The sequence below is a fragment of the Carassius gibelio genome, chromosome A10, assembly GCF_023724105.1.
Source record: "Carassius gibelio isolate Cgi1373 ecotype wild population from Czech Republic chromosome A10, carGib1.2-hapl.c, whole genome shotgun sequence".
NCBI classification, from domain to species: domain Eukaryota; kingdom Metazoa; phylum Chordata; class Actinopteri; order Cypriniformes; family Cyprinidae; genus Carassius; species Carassius gibelio.
The window spans coordinates 4,372,649-4,394,252 of NC_068380.1; the positions used below are offsets into that span (position 1 = coordinate 4,372,649).

Here is a 21,604-nt window from a genome sequence, read left to right on the forward strand (position 1 = left end):
GGAAGAAAGACACTGGTGCGACACTTCCCTGAAGTGCATAATGAGCTCACCAAGTCATTGGACGTCACCTTTTACTGCCAGAAACCAGCCGGTGGACTCATCCTCCCGCACCACCCCGAGAAACCAGTCATCCAGCCTTGAGGGCTTGGGATGTGTTGGAGGTTTCCACTCAAGCCCTACCCTCTCAGCAGCCCGGGAAAGCATAGCTGCCATTACGATTTTTCACTTCACATTATCCAGCATTGTACAGTCTGTAGCAGGGCAATACACAGACATTTTGAGGGGCGGTGTGCCAAACCAAAAATGGGGCACTAAGGGGGTGGGTGCTTGTTAAAGGGTTCCTATTATGCTCATAAAAACACATTATTACAACACCTCTCTCCCAGGCTGGCATGAACGGCTGAAACAGTTCCAATGTCAAATGAAGGACTGCTTCTGAAATACTGTTTGATAAGAGTGTGCTCTCTCTGCCAAAGGTATACGGTGATAAATTAACTAGCTATTATTGTTTGTGATGAAGTGTCTGCCACTAATTTGTTGTTGTTTATTTGAGTGCTGTCATGATGCATTGACTTGAACATATACAGTACAGTGTTGGTTTTGTGCACAGGCCGATTGTGTGATAATGCATTTGTAATATGGATTTTACATTTCCGCATTTAGCGACTTACAGGCATTCAGTCTATACTTTTCTTATCAGTAGGTGTGTCCTCTTGGAATTGAAACCACAATCTTTTGTGTTGCTAATACAATGCTCTACCACTGAGCCACAGAAACACCAAACAATTAGCCCATAGAAGCTGGGTGACAATATGTTACTTGAGTAGCCTAGGAAACCTCTTGATGAAAAAGAGGAAGTAGTTAAAAGTGGTCAGTTTTCTTAGTAAATGTCAGCAAATGTGTTTCTGAAAATGTAACTGACAACAATGTTTTGCTTTTGCTTGTAAAGCATTTAATGTTTTTAAAAGATGTTTAGCATTGAAAAAATTATGCTTTAGCTAATTGTTTTACAGAAAACTTCTGTTAGCAGAATGAAACTACTGGGTGAAAAAAATAACTGTTATAAAATGACAATCACTGTAATAAAATAACATGTTTTTGTTATACTCACAAATGCAACCTTTAATTAATGTACTTTTTTTTCTTCATAACTTCTGCATAGAAACCACATGCCACTATTAGTAAGATATTACAAGCTTTTTCTAAGATGATTACAACCAATAATAATAATAATAAAATAACACATATTATTCAAAAATGCTGTTGTTAAACTTGTAGAAACTTTTACAATTCGATCAGAAAACAGAATGAGTTCATATCTTCACTACAGTGAGTGGCTTTGCTGTGACTGGGACTGGGTGGTTTGTGTCATTTGTGTTCCCTCCTCAGAGAAAGCTCTTTCAAAAATACGTCTTAGAGAAAGTTTAACATTGCTCCGCCCCATGAAAACATACAGAATGGGGTTCAGACAGCTGTTGAAATACGCCAAAGAGACAGTCAGTGGATCCACTGCATAACCTACTAAAGAACTTGCTTCATCTCCGTACATTATTATCAAATCCACTATGTGATACGGCAGCCAGCACAGAAAAAAGGCCACAATTACAGCCAGCATGATGCGAAACGCTCGTCCAGAGTGAAAATGTCTCCTGCCTAACTTGCGTGCGATGAATCCGTAGCATGTTGTGATGCACATGAGAGGAACCAAAAAGCCAAACACAAATCTGATGACGCTTAACCTTCTATAGATTTCAGAATTCTCATCATCAGCTTGATGATGCACACAGTATGTTTCATTATTTTCTGTGAAAATCTCTCTTGACATTGTAAAAGGCAGACTGATAATTAAAGCCAGAATCCAGGCTGCTGCACAGGACAGTCGTGCCATGAACAAGCAGCGATGATTCTTAGCCCAAACCGGTGTGATCACCAGAGTAAACCGATCCAGACTAATCAAGTTCAAGGTGAAAACGCTGGCAAACATGGTGATGTGCAGAACGAAGTGGAAAATCTTGCACGTTGTGGATCCGTACGGCCAGTAATCATCAAATTTGCTCTCAACAACATAGTAAAGAGTGAGAAGGCAGCACAAGAAGTCAGCAATCGCTAGATTCAGAAACCCTACTGTATTAACAGTCCTCTTCATCTTCAATCCAGCAACATACACGACAAAGGCATTTCCAGGAACACCGAGGATCAAGGTCAGGTAGAAGAAGACCAGAGAAATCACTCTCATCGGATTTTCCAAAATGTCATAATAATCCTCCATTGCAGTGATGGAGCTGAAGTGCCTGGTTTATCCTGCTAATATCATATTTTGTCAATGTAAAATCATAAATCATATTTAAAGTGTAAGAAACTTATATAGCTAAATAATTATATGATCAGTGTATTTCTATTATTGCCAAAGCTGAATTATGATTACAAACATTCAACATGCTATTTTAGCAATACTTAAAAGTACAAAACAAATCATAGAAATAACTCAAGGTAAGTAATCATGACTCACGTTGTGGTGATTCCATTCACAATTATTCCGGTAAAGGTTTTCTTCTCTAATGTTCCGGACTTATATACCACTTCTTCAATTTTACTTCATACGTCAGCAGCATTTCAAACATGGTTGAGTTGGGAAACCACATGACTAACTCTGTAAAGCTGGATAAGCAGGAATTGAGGATGTTAGACTAAAATAGCAATTTAACATGTAAATAAATCCAGAATGCAGAAATGAAGTCAAACAATTGCAAGTCATTTTTATTTACATAGCACCTACATGTACAATCGTTTACAAAAAGTAATCAGGATAATTTATAATATATTATTGTTTGTTTGTAATTTAATATTGTATTTAATATGTATTTATAGTATAGAGAGCTGGACAAGGATGGTTTACGTTGGGTGATTATATAAATGATCAATCAGTTGAGATTTCCTATATAGTATTGCTTTATGTGAGTATATGTATAACAATCTTCATTTTACGTTATTAAATCAGCAATGTTTCATTCTGAATTTTAAATTCTTTATGCAAAATAGTTTGCTGCTGGTTTGAGTTTGAATTGCTTTTAACAATATGAGTCACTGGATTTTCAAACATATTTTTAAAGAGCAGGTCTTAGTTAGGATAACAGAGGTGCTACAATGTGGTTTAGTCTGAAATTAACAATATTAAATACAACACGACAAATAACACTAAACATATGCATGTAATTTACATGCATCACTTCTCCACCTTCTATGTGAACTTAACTACAATATGGACTGATGACAACCAACAGACATTCAGCGGCAATATTATAAGAGTATGACAAATATTAACTTACATACATAAGAATCAGAATCTACTTCGTAGTACCCAAGGAAACAGATGGGTTATGGCCAATCCTGGACTTGCGTGCCTTGAACCGAGCTTTGCACAGACTTCTGTTGAAGATGTTAACGCCCAAGTGCATTTTCGAATGCATTCATTTGTTGGATTGATTTGCAGCAATTGACCTAAAGGACACATACTTTCATGTCTCCATTCTTCCTCGACACAGACCGTTTCTTTGGTTTGCTTTCAAGGGGCAGGTATATCAGTACAGGGTTCTCCCCTTCGGGTTGGCCCTGTCTCCCCACATCTTTAGTCGCGCAGGGAGCCCTGGCTCTGATCAGGGAACAAGGTATCCGCATCCTCAACTATCCTCCGGCCTGCCTCCGAACCTTCACCCCGTGGTTGGAGCTCTCATTTCTACGGGCTGGCATTTCCCTAGAACCAGTGTCCAGACATGTTGTTGTGTCAACAGATGCCTCTGCCACAGGCTAGGATGCAATGGTAAAGCTGCGTCAGGTTCCTGGACAGGACCCCAAATTCAGTGGCATGTCATTTGCCTCGAGTTGCTAGCAGTACAGCTTGCTCTGCACTGCTTTAGGGCCCTGTCCGTATGGACAACACTGCGGCCATAGAGTACATCAACCACCAGGACGCTCTGGCACATAGCTGGCCACTGGGCCTAAGCAAGTATGCATTTCCCACAGTAAGCCTTCCTCGCGACAGCTCCTCCCTGGCCAATTTCTCTGATAAAGGACCTTCTTTCTCAGAGATGGGGCACCCTGGAATTCAGGCCGACTCTCATGTTATCTTGAGACCCTGGCCTGGATATGTGCCCAAAGTTCCCAGAACTCCTTTTAGAGATCAGGTGGTGAACTTGCAAGCGCTGCCCCCAGAGGAGGCAGACTCAGCCCTGGCGCTGCTCTGTCCAGTACGTGGGCTCCCCACTTATGTAGACAGAACTCAGTGCGACAGGCCCTCATACCAGCTCTCTGTTTGTTATGGAGGCCATCAAAAGGAAAAGGCTGTCTCCAAGCAGAGATTATCCCACTGCATTGTGGGTGCTATTGTCCTGGTTTATCAGGCTCAAGACTTGCCATGTCCCTTAGGGGTGAGAGCTCACTCAACTAGGGGTGTAGACTCCTCCTGGGCGCTGGCGCATGGTGCCTCACTAACAGACATCTGTAGAGCTGCGGGCTGGGCGGCACCTAACACATTTGCGAGATTTTATAATCTCTGTGCAGAGCCTGTGTCCTCCTGGGTACTCGCCACTTTGGGCCAGTAAGGACCTGCTCGGTGTCAATCCGCTTGCTGCGCCATTCCACTCCACAGACTGGATGCATGCGATATTCCCCTCAGGTGATTTCCTTAGTCCAGAACCCTGGGTTTCTCCAGCACTGTTGATGCACAGCACTTGCGTGCATGCCACATTGGTCAGCCCTGTGTTGGACTAGGTGCCTCCATGTGTTGTGATTCCCCTTTTTCTTGGCAATCCCGTGTGTGTATTTCCACAGTAAGTCTCTTGGTAGCATGTGTCTTTCCCTTGGCAAGCACCTTGCCAGCTCTGTCATTGAAACTTCCACCCTGCAGATGGGTACCTCAGAGTTTCATGTGTATCATCACCACACGGTTGATACCTGCCTTTGTAAGTCCTCCTATGAGCAAGCAGCCTGCTAGCATGCGTCCAGCTGGAATATGCTACCCAGTGCATTCTGTGTCAGGTATAGGCCCACACTCATGCTGGCCTCACAACAGGGTGCTATCACTCACATGGCTTGCGCTGTTCCTTATATACCCACACAGCGAGGCGGAGCTCATGATGCAAATCCCGCAGGCCAAGGTACACTGTGTACCATTGGCTCATTTTGTTACCTCTCAAAGGTGATGGGGCTCTCGGGCGAGACCCCATTCTTCAGTCTCTTTCTGACGTAAAATCTCCATTCCCTCCTTCAAGGAACAAGGCTTACTGTCACGCTGTCAGTCTCTGTTTTCCTGGGTGTTCCCTAGTGAGCTCACTTCTCCTTAGGCACTTCACCATAGGCACTTTAATTCCTCTAGTCTGGTCCTGTCTTCACAGTAATTGCACTCCAATTAAATCGCACAGGTGCTGACAATCCTTTGTCATTAGTCTCCCTATATAGAGCTGTCCTTCTATGTTGTCTGTATGGAGTCCTTACCGTCTGTGTCAATGTTCTCGTCTCCCGAGGCTTCCCCTTACCTTCTCGTTCCTCCGAGTTTCCTATCCGTTTCATCCGGTTCCCTCTTTTGTTTTGTTTGGTTTGACACCCTGGACTGTTTATTTTGTATTGACCTTTTGTTACAATAAAGACTACCTGCAATTGGATCTACCCTCTCCTTGTGTTTTTCCCAAAACCCACCGTCACAGAAGGACTCCATCAACATTGGATCCAGCGGTATGTCTTTTCGTGTCTCCCCCCCAACCAGCATGGTGGAGCGGAGGAATAAATATTTAAAATTGGCCTCGTTCCAGCAAGAGGGCAATGACATGGGAGTAATGGCACTGGTTTTTTGGTCCCTGGCAGAGGGCCTGGATTACAATGATGCGGCCCTCATGGAATATTTTAACGTTGGACTGGATGACCCGGTTCCTCAGGAGGAACTCGAACAATTGAATACATTCGGGTTCTGGGAGTTTGTGTGCTACCTGCAGCATCGGCTTCCATGGGATACCCCACAAGATGGCCGCCAGCTCAGAGCCACAGCACAAGATGGCCGCCAGCCCAGCGTCACAGCACAAGATGGCCGACTCAACGCCTGAGTCTCCAGATAAGGTGCCACCGGCTCGCCATCATAGAGTGCGGAGGAGGAGGAGACAGGCGTCTACCGTTCCTCAAAGCCCGGAGAACTTTCCGGAGCGGGCCGCTGTCGTCCAGGAGGACGTTCCCGAAGTGGGCCGCTGCCGTCCAGGAGGCCGTTCCAGAGGCCAAGGCGGTGCCCGAGGCCGTTCCCGATGTGGTGCCCGATGCTGTTCCGGAGGTCGAGGCGGTGCCCGATGCTGTTCCGGAGGGCCGAAGCCGTTCCCGAGGAGGTGCCCGATGCTGTTCCGGAAGCCGAGGCGGTGCCCGATGCTGTTCCGGAGGCCGAGGCGGTGCTCGCTGCTGTTCCAGAAGCCGAGGCGGTGCCCGATACTGTTCCGGAGGCCGAGGTCGTTCCCGAGGAGGTGCCCAATGCTGTTCCAGAGGTCGAGGCGGTGCCCTTTACTGTTCCGGAGGCCGAGGTTATCCCGAGGAGGTGCTCGATGCTGTTCCAGAGCTCGAGGCGGTGCCCGATACTGTTCCAGAGGCTGAGACCGTTCCCGAGGCGGTGCCCGCTGCTGTTTGGGAGGCCGTTCCAGAGGCAGTGCCCAAAGCAGAGGCGTCTCACGTCTCCACAGGCAGTCCAAAGTCTAGTCAGATGCCCATTGACTGTCCAGAGTTAAGTCAGTTCCCGGTTGACCCTCTAGAGTCGAGTCAGGTGTTCATGGACCCTCCAGAGTCCGGGTTAGTCACCGTCGACCTTCCAGAGTCAGGGTTAGTTACCGTTGACCCTCCAGAGTCAGGGCTAGTTCCTGCTGACCATCCAGAGTTGAGTCATGTTTCAGTTGTTCCTCCTGAATCAAGTCAGATTCCTATCGACCTTCCAGAGTCTAGTCAGGTTCCGGTTGACCCTCCAGAGTCGAGTCAGGTGTTCGTGGACCCTCCAGAGTCAGGGTTAGTCACCGTCGATCTTCCAGAATCAGGGCTAGTTACCGTTGACCCTCCTGAATCAGGGCTAGTTCCTGTTGACCTTCCAGAGTCGAGACAGGTTCCCGTGAACTCTCCAGAGTCGAGTCAGGTTCCCATGAACTCTCCAGAGTCGAGTCAGGTTCCCGTGAACTCTCCAGAGTCGAGTCAGGTTCCCGTGAACCCTACAGAGTTAGGGCTAGTCACTGATGACCTTCCAGAGTCAGGACTAGGTACCATGTACTTTCCAGAGACAAGGCTAGTCACCGGTGATCTTCGAGGACTGAGTCAAGTCACCGGTGATCTTCGTCCTCCCATTGGGCCAACCACTAAGACGTGGTGGTCTTCCGCTCCGCCCTGGGGGACTCCGGCCTTGACCGCGAGGATGTGGTGGTCTTCCGCTCCGCCCTGGGGGGGCTTTTGCCTTGACCACATGGGTGTGATGGCCCTCTGTTCCGCCCGGGTGGGCATCACTTAATGTCCTCTATGGACCCATGTTTTTGTGTTTTTGTTTTCATTTTGTTTTTCTATTTATCTCCTTCTTTGGACCTGGCCCCCTCCGTCCCTCCCCTTTATCCTCCGCCGGTCCACCACCCTCCTGGACTCCTTGTATTGTGTTACACCTTTCCTGCCTCTACCTTTCCATTTCACCTGGTTGTTCCGTCTCTGTTTTTCCATTTTACCTGGTTGTCCTGTCTTTGTCTCTCCATTCCACCTGGTTGTTTGTCTCTGTCTGTCCATTCTATCTGGTTCTCCTGTCTCTGTTTTCTGACCCTCCATCCCTCCCCCTAGTCCGCCGCCGCTTCACCTCCCTCCTACCTCTTTTTCTGTTGGGTTTTCCTGGGTTTCAGGTGGAGTATCTGGGAGCTGCTCCGTAGGGGAGGGGGTAATGTCATGCTGTCAGTCTCTATTTTCCTGGGTGTTCCCTAGTGAGCTCACTTCTCCTTAGGCACTTCACCATAGGCACTTTAATTCCTCTAGTCTGGTCCTGTCTTCACAGTAATTGCACTCCAATTAAATCGCACAGGTGCTGACAATCCTTTGTCATTAGTCTCCCTATATAGAGCTGTCCTTCTCTGTTGTCTGTATGGAGTCCTTACTGACTGTGTCAATGTTCTCGTCTCCCGAGGCTTCCCCTTACCTTCTCGTTCCTCCGAGTTTCCTATCCGTTTCATCCGGTTCCCTCTTTTGTTTTGTTTGGTTTGTCACCCTGGACTGTTTATTTTGTATTTACCTTTTGTTACAATAAAGACTACCTGCAATTGGATCTACCCTCTCCTTGTGTATTTCCCAAAACCCACCGTCACACTTACATACTTAACCTAGATGTTTTTATGCCTAGATGTTTTTATGCTCAACTCTATTGCCCCGAGATCTGTAGCGTATGCCTGAGGTGAGAAGTGCAAACAGATTGTGTCCGGAGTGAGGGGGTCTTTGATGATGTTACCTTGCCGTTTCTTCACTCTGGAGTTGTACAAGTCCTGAAGACTGGGCAGGTGTACACCAGTGATCCTTTCTGCATCCTAACAGTCTGTTGCAGTCTTCTTAAATCTGATTTTCTGGCTGACCCAAACCAGACAGTTATAGAAGAGCACAGAACTGACTCAATTATAGAAGAGTAAAACTGTGTCATCTGCACCTGTGGCAGGTTGAACTTTTTCAGCTGATAAAGGAAGTACAACCTCTGCTGGGCCTTTTTCACAATGGAGTCGATGTTAATGTCCCACTTCAGGTCCTGAGAGATGGTTGTGCCCAGGAATCTGAATGACTTCACTGCAGCCTGAGTGCTGTCTATGATGGTGAGTGGGGGGATAGCAGGAGGGTTTCTCCTGAAGACCACGATCATCTACAAAGTATGGAGAGTGTTGAGCTCTAGGTTGTTGAGACTGTATCAGACAGCCAGCTCTTTAACCTCCTGTATGTAAGCAGACTCGTCACAGTCTTAAAAAGAGACTGATGAGTGTGGTATAGAGAACGCAGCCCTGAGGAGCTCCGGTGCTGATGGTGTGGGTGTTGGATGTGAATTTTCCCAGCCTCACTAGCAGCTGCCTGTCTGTCGGGAAGCTGTTGATCCACTGACAGGTGGGTACAGAGAGCTTTGTGGGTTTGTTCTGAAGGGTGTCCGGGATGATGGTGTTGAAAGGGGAGCTGAAGTCCACAAACAAGATCTTTGCATAAGTCCTTGGTTTGTCCAGATGTTTGAAGATGTAATGCAGTCCCACGTTGATTGGTCCAGCAAGGGTCCAGTAATGTCCTTCAAGTAGGCCAACACCAATCTCTCAAATGACTTCATGACCATATATGTTAAAGCATCAGGTCTGTAGTCATTAAGTCCTGTGATTTTTGGTTTCTTGGGTAAGGGGATGATGGTGGAGCATTTAAAGCAGGAGGGGACTTCACCAGCTCCAGGGATCTGTTGAAGATAAATGTGAAGAAGGGTAATAGCTGTACAGCGCAGGCTTTGAGGCAGGCTTCAGAGAAACCATCTGGGCCTTTGGCTTTCCTTATTTTATGCTTCCTGAAGACTTCACACACATCCTCTTTACAGATCTTGACTACAGGCTGATAAACAGTATAGTGGGGAGGGAGTGTAAGGGTGTTGATGGCTTTGCTGTGAGATGGTCGGAGCGGATGTGAGGAGTCAGACCAAGCTTTTGCTTTTCAAACCTGCAGTAAAACTCATTCAGGTCTTCAGCCAGGTGTTGATTGGCCTTAGTGCTGGAGGATGAGACTTGTAGCTGGTGATGGCTTTCAGGCCTTTGCACACTTATGTAGAGTCATTACTTGAAAGTTTTTTTTAGCATTTCAGAGTAGTTTAACTTTGCCACTCTTATCTCCCTATTCAGTGTTTGTACAAGTCTTTGTCTCCATTCCTGTAGGCGTCCTCTTTTGTCTGGCGAAACTTTTTAGGTTTTGCACTGAACCAAAGTTTGTTGTTGTTAAATGATAAATACGCCCTAGTGGAAACACATATGTGCTCACAGAAACTGATGTATCCATATCAATAGCTGCAGACTCAAAAACACTCCAATCAGTGAGGTTGAAGGTCTGTTAATGCATCAACAGTCCATCTCTTTACAGTTTTCACTACAGGCTTGGCAGATTTGAGTTTCTGCCAGTAGGCTGGTCGAAGAGGAACCAATCATGCATGCACATTTACCACTCAGAGAAGATAGCAGCAGAAAACAAAACTAAAAGTAAACTGAAATTGCTCTGTACACGTACTACAAGGTCACATGCATATTGTTGGCCTGATGTCTTACCTTAGAATATTTAAGATATAATCATCTGTTACAACATAAACAACTCTTAGAACTGTAATTGCACATTTTATGTAATTTTTTACAACATTAGTGAATAATCAAGGTTTGACACTTGTTTGACACTTCAAACTGACAAACACCTAATAGAGAATCACACATATGGCATTGTGTGAGACAATACTCTACCACGGAGCCTTGTGTTCATTTGTATTTTAATTTGAATTTAAGCTAGGAAAACAACTGACTCATGTCTCTTTACTGTAAAGATGAACAGATGACTTATCTATAAATATTTCAACATACAAATAGTGAAGCAGTCATTTGTGTGAAGATCAGCTCACATCAGGTAAGATCATCATTCTGCTCATAATGATTCTCATCAGTCCCTGTAATTCAAACACATTGCAGTATGTTTTATGTGTGTTGATTTGTGTTCATGTGTTTGTCCATATTCAAGAATCAGCTAAAAACACATCTCTTTATCTTTATTTGAACCTCTAACTTTAGCACTGTCTATTCTGATTCTATTCTTTAAAAAACATGCCACTTTTAGACTTACAATAGCTTCTGTAATCAATTTTTCTGTATTCTGTTTTCTTATTATTTTTTTTATTTATTATAAAATTAACAAAAGCAAAAAAAAAAGATTGTTACAGTGGCTTGCTCTATTCTTTTCCTATTCTATCTTTTTATTATTTATTTATTACATAATTTAAAAAAACCTAGCTACTTGCACTGAATTAATCTAACTGATACTTGTTATAACACGTGCATATCATTGCTCTTTTGTTGATTTTGATTGCTTCCACTGTCCTAATTTGTATCTCTTTGGATTAAAAGCGTCTGCGATTTATGTGAAGTTTCAGTTGAGTAATTAGGTTCATGTCCTGACGAGGTCAAGGATCTTAAATCCTTTTAACCCTTTAGAAAAATACAAATTTTGATGACTGGTCGAAACTGAAATATATATATGTATATACATACACATATGAAATCCTATATTATCAGTGCACTCTATGATTACTCTTGAGCATACTGTAAAAATGTAAATAAAACAAAGATCACAGTACATTTTACAATTGATACAATACAATTTACGTTTTTTTACTTCAAACTTTGATATATAATTCAGTGTGTTTCTTGCTGATTCTTTGTAGTATTTTTAAGATTGCTAGCAATTTGTGAATGGCTTTCAGTGGAATTTTCCATTGTGTTTGAAACAGAAAGCAGAATAGAAATTATGCATCAGTGCCAATTGTTTTGTTTTGCTTTTTTTTTTTTTAGAACTGTAAAGGAGTTCCTCCTCTGATCTGGCTTTTGGATAAAGAGTAATACCCCATACTGTTCACTTTTGTCAATGGCTTCCTCTCTTCATAAAGGTGAATTTTCTTGTCATGATTGGGATGTAAAGACTAGTTCTTTCTGCCCCAACATTTTTTGTGAGCATCTGTTACATGATGAATGTGGTTTTCTCAAAATTTGCAGTACATACTTGTTGTTTCATGTTTCTCCACATATTTCATGACAGGTTTTATAATAGCACTGACTTTCATCTCTGTTATGCTATGTAAGTATATTTGTGCCTTCACACTGATGACCGGTTACACGTCACTTAGATTCCAGAATTTCCAGGTCCAAAAAAAAAAATAAAAAGAACAGAGAAAGAAATTTGACCAAAGAATAGTTTGCATGTTTACACAGACCATTGAAGAAGGCAGGAACCAATGAGCCTCCAATTTCACTGCCATAAAGCAGCCAGATCAACGTGCTACTTTTTTTCTCTCCAAAACATTAGAAGTTAAATTTAACAAAATGTGACTGTGTTAAATCTTGATGTTAACTGTGACACGATGATTTATAGGCCAGTTTACTGTGACAGGATGCAAAAGAGTACATACTTTAGTAGACACATTGGGACACAGCAACTGAAGCCATCTACACACCATACCTGATATCTGAGATTTTAATTGGTTGAACTTTCTAACATTTGCAAATGATGTAGGAAAACACAGCGTCATTGTCATCATCGCGACACGATTGTATCCCAGATGTACTGCTCTAAACAAATATATGTGATCCACTATGGTTTCCTAAAGTTTAAAAAAGCTACAAACCAAAGCATGGTCCAAAAGTCGCATTAGTATGCAGTTTTGTGTAGCTACTTGGTAATGTTTGGTCTCTGCCTGAAATAATTTTGTCGTATTCTGCTGGTTGAGAACTTTAACAGATCATATTTTCGTTTTTTATTTCTCTTTTAGACAAAACTGTATTTAGCTGTCAAAATATGGATCACTTTTTTATCTGATGTGTTGTAAATTGATGAACTAGAGTTATTTCATCAATTTCCACTGATATGTATAGCTCAAAATTGACAGTTCTGTTTCCTCTTTATGGTGTAATATTATGCAAATAATAATGTAAATGTCTTCAACTGAACCTCGGGGTAATTTTTATTAGAACAACACATGATAATGAGCATGACATTTTTTTTTATAAATATTTTTTATTAACAGCTACCCTCTCTGTGGACCCCTGCAACAACTACACTGTGCTGGACGAACCAAGGAGATCCATCAATAATACAAATTTCTTACAATCAACACCTTCCTACAGGTGTGACCCCTCTGCCACGTGGAGCGGCTGGTATCGTCTCTTCATTAATGGTCTGGACGCTCATATGCCAGAGACGTGTGTTGCAATAGGTCACTGTGACACTGCTACCACACTGTGGATTCGTGGTGGACACCCAACAGTTGAAGATGGAGTGGTCACTCGAGATGTCTGCGGTCACTGGCACAATTACTGTTGCTATTTCTGGTCTTTTCCCATTAAGATTAAAGCCTGTCCAGGCAATTATTTTGTGTATGAGCTGATTAGTCCAACGGTGTACTGTTCAGGATACTGTGCAGGTAATTATGTTTACATGAGATCTTTCTACACATTCATGACATTTGTGTTTCTGTACATGAATCACTATTCATCCTAACTTTCAGATGTTGGCAGTATTAACACCAGCTCTACAGCGATCATCTCAACTGGTAAATATGGCTTATTTTTGTGTCTTTGTGACGCCGTGAATGCTTTTGAACTCTCTAGATGTGTTTTTGTTTTCGATAATGTCAGCTTTATAGTCTCTCCGTCGCTCACATTCACACATACAGCACAATAATATTATGTCAAAGGAATATCTTTAAACTCTGATCAAGGAAATATTGAGTCTTCTGTTGTCTTCTTGAACCATCTTGCGTGAAAAATTATGAAAACTTGCATAAGCATGTGCACAGCTCATTACAGTAATGAGTTCTGATTAGCCTACCACCGTTATTTTGTTAATAAATTATCATACGTAGATAATTTAATATTTAATTTGCATGATAATTTTTACTTAAAGTATTTGCTTAATTTGAGTCCTGATTGTAACACACAGAGGAATCAGCTAAGCAAGGTGTTCATGATTGCTTGCAAATGATCTTTGAATGTGTGTTGAAGCTGGTTGGAAATAAATGTTGCAGGACAGATGGTCTCCTAGAACAGGGTTGAAAATCTCTATCAAAGTAACTTTAACCCAACACAGTCTATAACCTGTAGTTCCCTTTTATTCGGTCACGTTCGACGTTACGAATGGGATCTTGCCCGAGAGCCCAATCACCTTCAAGTGGTACAAAATGAGCCAATGGTACACAAAGTACCATGGTCTGCAGGATTTGGATCGCGAGTTCTGCCCCGCAAAGCGGGTATATAAGGAGCAACGTGAGCAACTTACATTCAAGCTTTCGCTTTGGAGCCGAGCACATCGTTTGCTGCTTTCACCCGAGTGCTACAAGCAAGAGTCACTGGTGTTGGTGTGACAGGGTGATTCAGCGGTTCGTCTGGGTTTCCTGTGACAACTCCCGCGTTCCCCTGAGCGCTTCAACACCTCTGAAAGAGTAACTCATAACTCATTTTGCCCGTGTGTTTCTGGGTGCGGTCGATACATGGCTCCTTGTGACGGCCACGATCGCTGTGTCACATGTCTGGACTTCCAGACTGCGTTCGTGGATGGCTCGATGGTTTGTGGGCCGGTCTAGTTTCCGGATGAGTTTGCTGGACCCTCTCAGGTTCCTCCAGGTTCCTCCAGGTTCTCCTGTCCCCTTGCCAGTCTCCATGCAAAGCCGGCTCGAAAACTGTAATAATAAAATCTCCATAACTAGGGGAAGAAGGAGGCAGGAACCGGCGCACAATCAAAAATCCTGTCTGCTCCACCATGCTGCCCCACCGTGGGTACACCTGTAGTCCCCTTGACCCCGCTGGTTCGGTTTCTGCGAGCCTGGCTAGAGCTCCCCAGGCCTTCCTGCTGGCTCATCTGGACGCTCAGGCTCGGCAATGCGATTCAGTTCGCCCGATTCAGTTCACCCTGGCAGATTTCAGGGTGTCTGCGCGACGATGGTGGGCAAAGATGTCCCCTGTCATGCATGCGGAGGTTGCGACCCTGCTGGCAAAGGGCGCAATAGAGCCGGTCCCTCCAGCCGACATGAAAACTGGCTTTTACAGCCCTTACTTCATAGTACCCAAGAAGACAGGTGGGTTATGGCCAATCCTGGACTTGCGTGCCTTGAATGGAGCTCTGCACAGACTCCTGTTTAAGATGCTAACGCCCAAGAGCATTTTTGAATGCATTCGTCCGATGGATTGGTTTGCAGCGATCGACCGTTACTTTGGCTTGCTTTCGAGGGGCAGGCATATCAGTACAAGGTTCTTCCATTTGGGTTGGCCCTGTCTCCCCGCGTCTTCATGAAAGTCACGGAGGGAGCCCTGGCTCCTCTCAGGGAACAAGGTATCCGTATCCTCCACTACCTCGATGACTGGCTGATCCTAGCTCACTCTCGAGAGCATTTGTGCGAGCACAGGGATCTGGTGCTCGGACACCTAACCAGAATGGGTCTTCAGGTAAACTGGGAAAAGAGCAAGCTCTCCGCTGTGCAGAGGATCTCTTTTCTAGGTATGGAAATAGACTCGGTCGCCATGTTCGTGCAGCTTACGGACGAGCGTTCACAGTCACTGCTGAATTGCCTGAGACAATTCGAGGGCAAGAGAGCGGTTCCACTGAAACTGTTTCAGAGGCTCCTGGATTATATGGCGGCGGTCTTACCGCTCGGGTTACTCCATATGAGACCGCTTCAGCACTGGCTTCACGACCAAGTCCCGAGATGGGCATGGCAGCAGGGCACGCTCCGAGTGACCATCACTCCGGCTTGCCGCCGAAACTTCAACCCGTGGTTGGACCCCTCATTTCTATGGGCCGGCGTGCCCCTAGAACCGGTGTCCAGGCATGTTGTTGTGTCAATAGATGCCTCTGCCATGGGCTGGGGTGCCATGTGCAATGGGCATGCTGCGTCAGGCTCCTGGACAGGACCCCGAATTCAGTGGCATGTCAGTTGCCTCGAATTGCTAGCAGTACGTCTTGCGCTGTACCGCTTCAGGGCCCTGCTGAAGGACAAGCATGCCATTTGGACAACACTGCAACTGTAGCATACATCAACCGTCAGCAGAGATGTATAGTAACGAAGTAGAACTACTTCACTACTGTACTTAAGTACTAAAAGGCGGTATCTGTACTTTACTAGAGTATTCTTTTTTTCTCCTACTTCCACTTTTACTTTAGTACATATTTTCGCTGAGTTTAATACTTTTACTCCAATATTTTTTTTATGTGCTGCATCGTTACCTGTTACAATTATTAAAATGTTACGAATCATTCCATTACAAACCACTGCCAGAACTGTAGATGGCAGGTTTGATGAAGCTGGCACATCATTGAGCGAATCAAGTGATTAAGAAGACTGCGCATGCTGACTGAACTGCTGTGAAGAGAGAGATGAACACAGAGCCGAGCCAGATAATGACTCATTCACGAGTCAAGAACCGGTTACTTCGGTTCTCGGATGACCAGTAACGTTAGTTCTTTCTGACAGTTCGATTCAATAAACCAGTTGAAGAAAACAGCTCACCGATTCTTTTGCGCTCGACGCAATGGCGTCATTGGCGTTGACTGCAAGCCTTCGGTTTACCTGTTGGGCTAATAACATTAGCACAGAATCAGTTCCGAATCAATCACCAAAAGACACAGTTCGGTTCAGACGCTCTGTGTGTCGGTTGCGCAGTATCATCAGCTCCTCGGTTCACGAATCGGACGCATCTGACAGAAACGGTTCTTGACTCGTGGCTCGGTGTTTATCTTCAGTTCTCTCTTCACAGCAGTTCAGTCAGTGTACTGTTTGAGTAAATGAATTATTCCGGGATATTGGTTTGTTTTAAACTCAGAGGGAGTGTCAGACACATTAAACAAGTTAACAGCTTAATTCATTTGTGGATTAATGCGTATTGGAGACGCGAACCGTCTAAAACGACTCAGTTCGATTTGGTGAACTGTTTCAAAAAGATCCGGTTACATCGAATGATTCGTTCGCGAACCGGATATCACAAACTGCTTTGTTTTTAACTGTCTTACAACAGACATGGAAGAGAAGACAATGCTGAATAAAGTCGTAGTTTTTGCTATTTTTGGACCAAAATGTATTTTTGATGCTTCAAAAAATTCTAACTCACCCTCTGATGTCTTACGGGTTTGAAACAACATGAAGGTAAGTTATTAATGACATAATTTTGCAAATTGGGCGAACTAACCCTAGTAACCATTTTTTGTTTACAAGAAGTTACAGTCAAAGGAATTGTGATTGTCCTTTAGGTTAATCATTTGAAATAGAAAAAAACAATATGTTCAAACTTTTGACTACTTTCTTTAATAACTACATAACACAATACTTCTACTTTTACTTTCAGTACTTGAGTAGTAAATTTTAAAATAGACTACTTGCAATACTTAAGTACAAAAAATGTTGAATACTTTAGTACTTCTACTTAAGTGTGGTGCTTAAAGAGCACTTCAACTTCTACTCAAGTCACTTTTTTGATAGAGCACTTGTACTTTTACTCAAGTCTGGGTCTCTAGTACTTTATACATCTCTCACCGTCAGGGTGGTCTACGCTCCTGCCACATGTCGCAATCTCCTCTTGTGGACTCACAAGCATCTGATGTCGCTTTGTGCCAATCACATTCCAGGCAGACTCAATCGTGCAGCCGACAAGCTCTCACGGCAGCGGTCTCGCCCCGGGGAATGGAGACTCCACCCCCAGTCGGTTCAGCTGATTGGGAATGCTTCGGAGATGCTCAGGTAGACCTGTTTGCCTCTCCAGAAAACTCCCACTGCCAGTTGTTTTACTCCCTGACCGAGGGCACTCTCTGCACAGACGCCCTGGCACACAGCTGGCTGCTGGGCCTGTGCAAGTATGCGTTTCCCCCAGTGAGCCTTCTTGCACAGACCTGGTTCCCCGAACTTGTACTCCTCATGACAGCCCCTCCCTGGCCAATTTCTCTGAGGAAGGACCTTCTTTCTTAGAGACGGGGCTCCATTTGGCACCCATGTCCTGATCTGTGGAACCTACATGTGTGGGTTCTGGACGGGTTACGGAAGGTTTAGGTACCTTGCCACCTCAGGTGGTAGCTTCCATCACTTCAGCTAGAGCCGTGTTCACCAGACATGCCTATGCTTTGAAGTGGAACCACTTCGTCACTTGGTGTTCTTCACGGCGTGAGGACCCCTGGAAATGTCCGATTGGCTGTCTCCTTCCACCCTCAAGGTCTATGTTGCCGCCATTTCGGCTCACCATGACCCTGTTGAATGCAAGTTTCTTGGGAGGCACGATCTGATCATCAGGTCCCTGAGAGGAGCAAGGAGGCTCAATCCGCCTCGCCCTTAGCAAATCCCCTCTTGGGTCTTCGCAGTGGTTCTATCGGCACTGCAGAGAGCTCCCTTCGAACCCTTGCTCTCAGTAGAGCTAAAGTTTTTATCTTTGAAAACTTTGCTTCTGACAAATTTGGCTTTGGTGAAGAGGGTCAGGGACCTGCAGGGATTTTCAGTTGACGAAGAGTGCCTCGAATTCGGGCCGGCTAACTCTCACGTTATCTTGAGACCCCGGCCTGGGTACATGCCCAAAGTTCCCAGCACTCCTTTTAGGGATCAGGTGGTGAACTTGCAAGCGCTGCCCCTGGAGGAGGCAAACCCAGCCCTGGCACTGCTCTGTCCAGTAAGTGTGCTCTGCACCTACGTGGACAGAACTCAGTGCCTTAGGAACTCAGACAAGCTCTTTGTCTGTTACGGAGGCCAGCAGAAGGGAAAGGCTGTCTCCAAGCAGAGGTTATCCCACTGGATATTGGATGCTATTGTCCTGGCTTATCAGGCTCAAGACCTGCCATGCCCCCTAGGGGTGAGAGCTCACTCAACTAGGAGTGTAGCTTCCTCGTGGGCGCTGGTGCATGGCGCCTCACTAACAGACATTTGTAGAGCTGCGGGCTGGGCGACACCTAACACATTCGCGAGATTTTATAATCTCCGTGTAGAGCCCGTGTCCTCCCAGGTACTCGCCCCTTTGGGCCAGTAAGGACCTGCTCTTTGTCAATCCGCTTGCTGCGCCATTCGACTCCACGGACTGGATGCGTGCGCTATTCCCCTCAGGTGAGTTCCTCAGTCAGAACCCTGGGTTGCTCCAGCACTGTTAATGTCCAACACTTGCGTACATGCCCTTTGGTCAGCCCTGTGTGGGACTAGGTGCCTCCATGTGTTGTGATTCCCCTTTTCTGGGCAATCCCATGTGTGTATGTCCACAGTAAGTCTCTCCGCAGCATGTGTCTTTCCCTTGGCAAGCCCCTTGCCAGCTCTGTCGTTGAAACTTCCATCCTGCGGGCTGGGTACCTCAGAGTTCTTATGTATTACCACCTTGGTGAATACGTGCCTTCTGTAAGTCCTCCCATGGGCAGGCAGCCTGCTAGCATACGTCCAGCTGGAATATGCTACCCAGTGTATTCTGTGTAAGTTATGGGCCCTACCTCATGCTGGCCTCACGACAATGTGCTATCACTCATACGGGTCGCTGGAAGACGGGTCTATCACTCATACGGGTCGCTTGGCGTTTTGTAAGGGAGCCCATTTGTAACGCGAATGTGACCGACTGAAAGGGAATGTCTTGGTTACATATGTAACCCTCGTTCCCTGAAGGAGGGAACGGAGACGTTACATCCCCTTGCCACATTGCTGTTCCGCTGAATGGCTGGCTCACTGGCTCGGCTCCTCACCGAAGCCTTGAATGCGAGTTGCTCGCGATGCAAATCCCGCAGAACAAGGTACTTTGTGTACCATTGGCCCATTTTGTACCACTCAAAGGTGATTGGGTTCTCGGGCGAGATCCCATTCGTAACGTCTCTGTTCCCTCCTTCAGGGAACGAGGGTTACATACGTAACCAAGACGTTTCCTAACCTAATCCTAACCCTAACTCATTTTATAGTTGTGTTTGATACTGTAATGATAAAATCTCCATAGTCATCGGGAAGAAGGAGGCGGGAACCGGCGCACAATCAAATGAAACTTTAATAATTTCAAAATAAACACAAAACAGCGCACCAGCCCCCTGGCGAACGGCGCCGACTCCTCCGCTCCCTCACAGACGGCAGCCGCCCTTCCATATCGTGGGCGGCCGGCAGCGAGCTAGCCCGTCCCCGGCAACTAGCTCCAGCCCACCGCCTCGAGCGTCCATGGCGGCACATACCTCGCCAGCTTGAGGGCACCACGGATTCACCACAGCGGCGAGGGATCTTCAGCATCGCGTCCCTCCTTCTCCCGGGCTTCGGCACCACTGTAATGATAAAAACTTCCTAATCATCCAGAAGAAGGAGGCGGGAACCGGCAGACAATCAAATAACATTTTAATAATTCAAAATAAACACAAAACAGCGCACCAACCCCTCACGGACGACTGGTACGCACAAAATAAAAAGTCAAACATAAAATATGTCCCAGGCCTGGTCCTCTCTCGTCCTTCACTATAGTCGCTCCAGTTTTATATCCTTCCATCTCCAATCACTACACCTGGCCTCACTCCTCGTTCCCATGCCTCTCGGCTCCGCCCCACTCGCCACAGATACCATGAGATTCTTTAGTTCTGTGTACTTGTGATACTCTTGTAACACAGCCAGTAGTTGTTTAAAAATATATATATTTTAAATGAAACAAACTTTGCTGTTAAACTCTAACTGCATGTGGAATAATTCATTTTAAAGGAAAATGATTACAACATTTTAAAGCAACATATTTTTTGTTTATATTTTCTTTACAGTTTATCCCTCTGTTGACCCCTGCTACACGTACAGTGTACTGGACGATCCATGGAGAGCCACCAATAATACAAATGCTTTAGTTCAAAAGTGTGACACCTCTGTCACCTGGAGCGGCTGGTATCGTCTACTCATTAACGGTCTGAGCGCTCAGATCCCAGACTCCTGTGTTGAAAAAACTGGCTGTGGCACAAATGTCCCACTGTGGATTCGTGATGGACATCCATCACTGCAGGATGGAGTGGTCACTCGAGATGTCTGTGGTCACTATGACAATTACTGCTGCTTTTATGGTTCTTTCCCCATTAAAGTCAAAGCCTGTCCAGGCAATTATTATGTCTATGAGCTGGTTAAACCAACTTACTGTACTTTTGCATACTGTGCAGGTACTGTAATTATATTTACATGTGCCCTTTTTTATTGTTTATTGATTAATTTATTGATATTAATCAGGCATTATTTTTTCAGCTGTTACTAACATCAGCAGCACCGATACAACAGTCACACCAGAGATAACCACAGCTGGTAATGTAGACTGATGTTTTCTCTGTTGAATTGTGTGTTGGCTGAATCTTTGTGCATCTGTAGAATTGAACAGGTGTGTGAGTGTGTTTCTAACGACAAGGAATAAAAGACTACAAGAAATGTACAGTTTCAGATCATTGCAGATTTTCGTGATCATGTGTTCACAATCAGTTATTAAGTGAAATCATGTTTACACAGTTACTATATGGTTGCATAGACAGTACTTAATGAGTATAATGATGTACTTGCTGTAATTCATTTGTAAATTCTAAATTCTTGAAAATTTGTATTAGTTATCTTTATATTTTAGTATCATAATTTTTTTTCCCCACATTAAATTTCCCACACTCTGTGCACATTCAGCATTTTGATCATTGCTTTTTTAATGTTTCACAGATTACATATTTTTCATTTGCTGTTTCTTTATTATTATTATTGTTGTTGTTGTTGTCTTAATAATGATTTCTGTCATTGCAGTTATAAATATAACACTGCAGGAAGGATGCACCGTAAGTTTTAGAGTTTGACTCACAACTTCTTGCAATCATAGTCCAAAGATATGATAAAAGATAAGAA

At 44.7% G+C, this 21,604-nt stretch overlaps 1 protein-coding gene across 1 annotated transcript; it reads right to left on the bottom strand.

The window, feature by feature from the left end:
- Nucleotides 1-929: 929 nt before the first annotated feature.
- Nucleotides 930-2,576, bottom strand: LOC128020879 (C3a anaphylatoxin chemotactic receptor). The gene is made up of 2 exons (XM_052607646.1): nt 2,510-2,576; nt 930-2,301 (listed from the first exon to the last, which is right to left on the bottom strand). The coding sequence occupies exon 2, from the start codon at nt 2,267-2,269 to the stop codon at nt 1,325-1,327; it is 945 nt and encodes a 314-aa protein (XP_052463606.1). The 5' UTR covers nt 2,270-2,301; nt 2,510-2,576; the 3' UTR covers nt 930-1,324.
- Nucleotides 2,577-21,604: the final 19,028 nt, after the last annotated feature.